Here is an 8,666-nt window from a genome sequence, read left to right as displayed (position 1 = left end):
CTTGGGATTGTCACTGTTCACCTTCAGTTCCTGGCCCTGTGTTTCATTTGTCATTGATAACATACTAGTTCTGAGGGACAAGAAATTATTTTATTCATAATTATGTTCTGTCAGAAAGTTATGTTGTAAAGCCAAATTAGCTTTTTATATATTTGTTTGTTAAACAGACCCCAATAACAACAGAGTACAAATGTTTAGCATAGTAAAAAGGCAACTCTTCTTTTAGTTCTTTATGATAGGCAATTATCTGAACATTTGTTCAGGTGCAGCTGTTTGTTCTGGTCTTATTTTCTTTTATTTTAATTAAAAATTAGGTAAATAGCCATGGAAATGCTTATAAAGAATTACAGCCATTAGAGGCAAGAAAATGCCCCATGAATGTTTTTAACACCCCCAATATTTTATATATTAGGAAGCTTTGTAACATCGTGTGAGGGAACATTCCTGAGGACTGAAAGAAAGAAAATGTCACTTTCTATATTCAGGAAGGTCAACAAAGAAGATCTAGGGAACCACACATCAGTCAACTTCACCTTGGTACTTGGAAAGGTAATGGAAAAAATAATCCTATAAGCCATTTCCAAACATATATGAAGGACAAATAGATGACTGGGAGCAGTCAGCATGTTTTTGTGAAAGGGAAATCATACTTGACCAACTTGATAGCCTTCTACAGTGATGTGACTGCCTTGGTGGATGAAGGGAGAGTAGTGGACACAGTTTGTCTCAACTTTAGTAAGTCTTTTGACATTGTCTCCCACAATATTCCATAGACATCCTGATGAAATAAGAACAGTCAGTACAGACAGTAAGGTGGACTGAAAACCGAACTGTTCAGAGGCTGAGAGGCAAACAGACCAGCTGGAGGCCAGCCACTAGTGAAGTACTCTAGAGGTTGATATTGGATTCAACACTGTTTAACAACTTCATTACTGACCTGGACAGTGGGACAGAGTTTGCAGAGGATATAGAACAGGGAGGAGGGGTCGATGCACCAGTTGGTTGTATTGCCATTCAGGGAGATTTTAACAGGCTGGAGAGATGGGCTAACAGGGATTTCACTAGGTTCAACAAAGGGAAAAGCCAAGCCCTACACCTGTGGAGGAATCATGCCATGCACCAGTACACACTGGAGACCCATCAGCTGGAAGACAGCTCTGAAGGACTTGGGGGTCCTGATAGAGAACAAATAGGGAACAAATAGGTCATGAGCCAGCGATGTGTCTTTGTGGTAAGAAAGACTGAAGTCTTCTGGGCTGCGTTAGGAAGAGTGTTTCCACAAGGTCAGCCCTGCTCAGCCCTGATAAGACACATCTGGAGTGCTGGGTCCACATCAGGGCTTTGCAGCAAAGGAGAGATGTACATGCTGAAGTGTGACCAAGGAAGATGTCCATGAAGATCATTCAGGGACTGGAGCATCTGACATACAGAGAGGATGAGAGAGCTGGGGCTGTTCGTCATGGAGAAGAGAAAGCTCAGTGAGAATCTTACCAACAAAGGAGCAAGGAAGGCAGAGACAGACTTTTCTCTTGTCATGCCCAATGCCAGAACAGGAGACTATGGGCATGAACTTAAATACAGGAAATTCTGTTTAAATATAAACAAAATAAAAATTCTTTACTGTACAGATATCAAACATTGGAAAAGGCAACCCAGAGATCTTGTGGCATCTTCATTCTTGGGAGATGATCAAAATTAAGATGGACATGATCCTGGAAGACCTCAGTTTTTCTGGGGTTCTGTGATTCTGTAATCTCTGATTCTGTGTATAATTCCTCCTTTTTGCTTTTTAACAATTTGTCTTCCATTTTTTTATATCTTATTAGGGGAGGACAGGGCCATCAAGGTGTACAAATTAGAGAAAAAAAGAGTAGTAGTGTTGCAAAAAGTAAATAGCTTTTAAGAATTAACAGTGAAACTTAGATGTTTGAGATATTTTAGTCAGAAAAAGCAAAGCTTTTTTCTTCTTCCATGTTCATATGCAATTCAATAACTGCAAGTGGAAAACCAGAAAACACAAATTTGCATGAATTTGTTTATTTTAATAAATTACATGCTTTAAATATTAATCTGTTGGAACAGATTGCAAATTAATGTGAAAAAGTGTCCTTCTGTCTCATATAAATCAAATTTGGGTGGGCTTACAAGGCTGGATAAAGCTCAATTTCTACTTTATACTAAAGTTCAAGTGAAAGAACCACTTAAAGTGAAGTATTTTTCAAGGAGAGGAAAACATGACAAATCTTGTCTATGTTATCCTAGGGAAGTGCCCAGAGTGGTGTATTCCAGACCAGTTTCTCAACCCATCCCCACTATTTAGCCAGTGCAGTGCACATGGGTTGCTGCAGAGGTGCACAGTGAGTAAGTCAGGAGAGGGTGCAAGGAAGGAAATTGCCTCTTCAGGGCAGGCAAATGAATTCTGGATGATAGGTAGCTGCCAGCACATCTGTTTGCAGAGGCAACATGTATTTTAGGTGTTAGAGCAGTCTTGCTGGGGTACTGCCTTTTGACTTTTGCCTCAGCATGCAACCACCCCTTCTGCAGTAACAACAATGGATCCGCTTTGCTCCTCCCCTGGCATCCCCATCCATCGTGGTAGCGTGGTTGTAGCCAAAGTCCTGCTGTGTCTGAGGAAGGACACTTCCTATAGGACCTACAACAGCCAGAACCTATTTCACCTTCACAACTACAAGCAGATAAACCACTGATATGAACCATCAAGCTGCTATGGCTGCTCTGCCCCTGTACTCCTGCTCTGCTGTGACCAGGCACATGCTGAATCCAGGAGGCTCCAAGGGACCTTGCAGGCCAAGTAGGACAGTGTCTACCAAATTAAGGCACTCAGTGGGTTGGTCAGTACTGGAAAGTAGGTCAACCATGTCACTAACAGAGAGCATCCTCTGATACCTAAATGGAAATATAGATTTCTTCAGATGGAATCCCATGCTGAAGTGTGTCCTGTGTGAACACTTGGATCGAAACCTCCCAGTAGGGCTCATTGCCATAGTACAATGAACTTACTATTGACTTCCTGCCTTCATGGTGGTTTGAATATATCCATCATGTTTCTGAGTCTGGGTGGGCCTAAAGCACATACTCAGTTGCACCATCTCAGCTGAGAAATGTTAACTCTTCAGGCTCCTCCTTAGTTTCAGTGATTTGCCTGCACACTTGGGGGTTTCTTTCCATTTCTGGATCTTCCTCACTTCCAAACCCCTTTGATGACACTTTAGAATGATTTATGAACTAGACCTTCTGAAACATTTTCTGTATCTTTATGAAATATTAAAACAAAGTAAAAGTTTGCTGAAAGCCTTGCTTTATTCTCTTTGTAAGAGCTTGATTTGTCTGTTTATAACAGGTCAGCAGCTCATATGCGATAAAGTCAATATATAGCTAAGGTGGTTATGAAAACATAAGCAATAGTGGGGACTTGTTCTTCCTTAAGAGTGCCTCAGTCCCATAAATACTCCCCAAGCATGTACTTGCCCATGCTGCCCGGATGCCTATGCTTCATAAAACCTGATGCAATGAAAACTGAATTGACTGCTTTCAAGGGTCGTTCTGAGAGCTTCATTATTTAATTCTTATTTCAGCCTGGGCTCTGTTGCTTACACAGGAAGTTTCACTTGACTTTTAGTACCTCAAAAATATAGTAATAACACTGCTTGGGTCTTGCAGTCCTGAGTAGTGATTTTATGTGCACAAAGAGACATTCACCACTCTGCAGAGCTCACAAACTACTTAAATCTTACAAGATTAATATAGATTTACACATTGCATAGACTGTTCTGGCCTTGTCCCACCAAGGACTTCCAACCCTGGCACAAACACCTTGCCACAAGGATATATCCCAAAACAGGTAGTAGAGACCAAATGAGACAAAGATCCTTTCCCTTACTCTATATCTATTATATGAAGATTATAGCTAGCAGGTACAGGTGAACTGACTCTCTGGGGCAGAGGGATGAATAGTAGACAAGTATTGCTGGTTTTAGCCCTTCTGTGCAGTCTGCTTGTGCTTCAATCTGCAATACAAATCTACCCTGATAAATGCAACAGTTGTGATCTTCTTTTCTGGGAAGATGGATACAGAGATGATAATGGCCAAAAAGGGTCTACATATGAATCTCAAATAGATAATGCAGCTGTAAGGCAGTTAGGACCTGTTTCTGGTATCTCGCTAAGAAACAACCACTTGTAATTGATAAATAAAAGTTAATGCTATCTTCAGAAGTTATTTTTTAAAACTCCAAAAAGAGATGAAGAGCTCCGGGTGAGGAGGTTGTCTTTCCACATGACCGAAGTGACCAAAATTATGTAATTTTTGAAAATTGCCCTCCTTCAAGTCCGGTGACTGCTTCAAATTCTCCTTGATGAAGGTAGTTGTGACAGTACAGAGAATAGGGTTCAAGGCACTGTGTATTGGCAGAACAAATATCACTATGCAGGAATTGTCTAGGGTGAACAGGTAAAATACTTTGTATGCTTTGTTGTAAGAATGCTAAGGAAGCGAATGTGTCTTTAAGTAATTTTTACTTTATGTCCTTTATTTTACTCTATGTCACATCATTTAATCTGATTTTGTCTGGAATTATAGTATTATTTTTACAAGAAAGGGGGTTGAATTCAACATTGCTCTCTGCAGTTTTCATTGAGTTCACCATTGGTTTTCCTGAGAAAGGGGAAAAGTTTTTCAGCAGAGAGTGTTTTTATCTACTGGAATTTAATAAAAACAGTAAACATGAGCTGAAGCCCATTTTTCATTAGGATGGTATTTAATATAAAGCCAAGTCCCATACTTATTTTTTACATGGCAATTTTCATCAGTAGGTTTCAAAATGCCTTACAAAATCTTCATTATTATTTTACAGAGGGGAATCTGGAGTACTTTTTTCAGAGAACCATGAGAGCCTCACCATCATAGACCCCACACCAGTCAAAGTCATACATCTTTGGGACACCCTTATGATAGCCATGTTTTATTTCTAACAACCTACATCCAATCACTTCTCTTGTGGTTATGCAAATGGAATTCAGTGCACCCAATGAGGCTAAATAGGTTTTGTGATAAAACCATTGACAATTTACTATGTATCTTTAGTGTCTTTCATATTATGGAGGATTATTATGAATACTATTGAAAAAAATATCGATTGGTAACAGCAACACCCTGTGTATGTTACTCCTTACCTCTGATGCCTGAAAAGCAGTTTTTTTAATGGAACAAAACATACTAACCTGTGAAAACACAATGATGATGGAGGCTAGCAGGGTCATACCTGTGGGGAAATAAGACTCAAAACTAAGAGAACTGAAATGGTCTTTCCTCTCTTCCCTTTCTCCCAACCACTTCTTTTTCATTCTTTTCCTTTATTTTTTTATAATTTTAATGTATCTGTAGTATATAGATACCAATTTTATTTCAGAAACAGCTCCTCGATATCTACTGTCACACAGCCTGCTCCTATGTCATATATCACATGTTCCCATCTGTTACACAGGAAGATGTGAATAAGTTATAAGAAGTAACTATAGAAACAATTAATGCACAGCATTGGTGGGCACGTGATTCCATAGAGATCTGGTCTCCTGACTAGAAATGCTGTAGTAAATCTGAAGCAGAAACCACCTGCAGAATTCTCACATAGTGTGGAAAGAACGACATATTCCTCAGCATTGTGACAGACTGATCTGAGGCATGTGTTCATTTCAGACTGGCTTCCTCAGTTCTGTATAGATATCTGTCCCAAAGTACTGATGGAAGAACATGTGCAGCACAAGATGTGCAACTTGAAAGTTAATTGCATTGTGCAGTGTTGGAGAGCAAGGCCTTTAACTGTTCATTAGATGGCAACTCAATGGAGTGGAGAACTGCAGTAAGTAGCTGAGTGCCATTGAAAGAGTCATTTATGTCAAGATCCCAGCACCTGTGTATTGGGTTTGTGTGGCAAGGTTTTGGCACTGGAGGGGCTACAAGGGTAGGAGAGATTCCCATACAGCCCATGGGGAACACCATGGTGAGGCAGGCTGTCCACCTGCAGCCCATGGAGGTCCATGGTGGAGTAGATATCCACTGCAACCCTGAGAGGAGGACCTCTTGCCACAGCAGGTGGATGCCTGAAGGAGCCTGTGACCCCGTGAGAAGCCTGTACTATAACAGGCTCCTGGTAGGACCTGTGGCCCCGTGGAAAGAGAAGCCTACACTGAAGCAGAAGTGTGAAGTGTACTCCCTCTGAGGAAGAAGCAGTGGCAAAGACAATGTGTGATGAACTGACCACAGCCCCCATTCTCTGTCCCCCTGAGCCACTGGGGGAGGAGGGAGAGACAACTGGGACTAAAGCTGAGCCTGGAAAAAGGGGAGGGGTCAGAGGAAGGTGTTTTTTTAAATATTTGATTTATTTCTCATTATCCTATTCTGATTTGCTTGGTAATAAATTCAGCTAGTTTTCCAAGTCAAGCCTGCTTTGCCCATGATAGTAATTGCTGACTGATCTCTCTCTGTCCTTTCCTCAACCCATGAGCCTTTTGTTTTCTCTCCCCTGCCAGCTGAGAAGGGGAATGATAGACCAACTTTGATGCGCACCTGGTGTCCAGCCCTCCACAACCTGAAAATAGGCTCTTCTTGATCAGAAATATGGATTGAAACAAACAATCCAACAATCCGTACAGATATAAGAACCACTACTGTCTGTTGCTTTCCAGGATGGATATTACTGAAGGGAAAGACAATCACGAAATACTTTTCCAAGATCAGATATGTCAACAATAGGACTGACACCTCTGTAGATAGCATGGCAATGAACCCCATGATATGGCATGGTAAACTTTCAACCCACAGCATAATTTTTATATTGTCCATGATATTTAATATCAAAAATTACATGAGCACGTATTGCTGCTGGTTAAACATAAGCCAGTGTCAGTGTGAATTACACCAGTAATGCAATTAGATGCAAGGAGCTGGAAGAGAAGAAATTTTAACAAAATAATTCCTAGTGCATATAAGGGACATATTGTGACAGATATTAAATCAAAGGAGGATTTACTCAGACATTTGTTTGCAGCCCATGTCCTTTCAGTCCCCAGTAATAATGCTGCTGAAAATGGCCACAATCACTAGTGATTTCCTTCAAGTCGCTGTAATATGCCCTAATAAGAGCTGGTGTGTGTTTCTGTTTTCACAAACCTTGTAAGGACTTTGCTTTACTACTCTTCATATGTCATCAATGTGCAGATGCATATTCTTCATGCTAAAGTGCTTCAAAAACAGAGTATTTTTGCTGTCCCTGGCTGAAGGATTTTACTTGTCTTAACAGATTGTGGAATGTCTGTGGAATGACTTAAATTTGGTAATGAAGATTATCACATCTTAAATGTTTCAGTTTCTTGACCATTATTCAAATAAATAGTTGCCTGCTTCAGTGGCAGCTCTAATAAAGATTGCTTGTGGGATAGGACATAAAGGCTCTAATACAGGAAAGCGTGCAAGAGCAGATTTGTTTTGAAATGTATGCTTACATGGCTGTGAAATGTATGAACAATGATATGTCAGATTTTGCATGTTTATGTGGTCTTATTGATTGTATCCACAGTCTGTTGGTAAGTAAGTGGACAGGAGCTGACTTATATTTTATTTTTCAAGGGACAGGAAAAAGTAGAGTAAAGAGTGTAATATGAGTTCTTTAGCAATAAAGTAAGAAAGACGATGCTTGAAAAAGTCAGTTGAAGATGATGATTACATTCATGATGTAGAAGAAGCAAATATAAGTATTTGAGAATGATTCTAGACTGAAAGAGCAAAATCAAAAGGAAAAACTAAGTTTAAAGATTTCTCATCAGGAAGGACATTTTAACTATTTAGACAGGCAAGAAATATTTGAGTAAATATCCTGGCTGGCATTAACAGTGAAAGCATGACACTCCTAAAGCCCTTTGCCTTTAGCTCAGAAATTGTAGTTCAGAGTCATCTGGTGTCACTGGCCTGTAGCTGTGGCATACTGTGAAGGAAAAGGGCCTGCTTTATGACAGCTAATTAAGATGTCTATACAACACACATTCTATCTTCTCTATGAACATATTCATGTCCAAAATATAATCAATTTTCTGTTTCTTAACTCACTTCCCAATTTCAGGTGAACATGAATGAGGCATTCTGCTTCTGCCTGCTAAGCATAAGGCTACAGTAACTCTCAAGTAAGTGAACAATTTTATTTATTCCACTTCAGCCAGAAAAAAAAGTAATGTGATATCTAAAAATGAGGGAACAAAATGAGGAGCATGTTTCCTTTCTCTGCTTGATATAATGAAATATTTAATCTATTTTTCTAGAAATTAATATGAAAAGCAACACCCTGGGATGGTTTTGGACATTTTTTATATGGACCTCCCACCCCCTTAATTATCCTTTCTTGTATTTTGCATATATATATGTGGAAGAGGTTCCTCCTATGTTGAAACATTCTTCCATTTATATTTAGACTCTCAATCATTTCTAGGTATCTGTGAAATATGTAAATATTATGATCCGTAAATAAATTATACAAAATGGGGATTTCTGTAGTTACCAATTTTTGAAGTACAGAAACAAGCCTTTTCTTAAATGATAGGTCTTAAAGAAAGTATCTTATGGAAAAAATCCTGACTCCATTCAGTAGGAATTATGA

General features: G+C 39.5%; 1 protein-coding gene across 1 annotated transcript in view; it reads right to left on the bottom strand.

Annotated features, from left to right (window-relative positions):
* Positions 1 to 5,115: 5,115 nt before the first annotated feature.
* RXFP2 (relaxin family peptide receptor 2) overlaps positions 5,116 to 8,666 on the bottom strand; it is a 45,214-nt gene continuing 41,663 nt past the window's right edge. Inside the window, 3 exon segments of the mRNA XM_064645586.1 lie at positions 5,116 to 5,298; positions 6,518 to 6,842; positions 6,844 to 6,901. Of these exon segments, the coding sequence (XP_064501656.1) occupies positions 5,116 to 5,298; positions 6,518 to 6,842; positions 6,844 to 6,901 (566 nt within the window).

This window comes from Pseudopipra pipra, chromosome 2 (genome assembly GCF_036250125.1).
Source record: "Pseudopipra pipra isolate bDixPip1 chromosome 2, bDixPip1.hap1, whole genome shotgun sequence".
NCBI lineage: Eukaryota > Metazoa > Chordata > Aves > Passeriformes > Pipridae > Pseudopipra > Pseudopipra pipra.
This window is presented reverse-complemented; position numbering and strand designations above follow the sequence as displayed.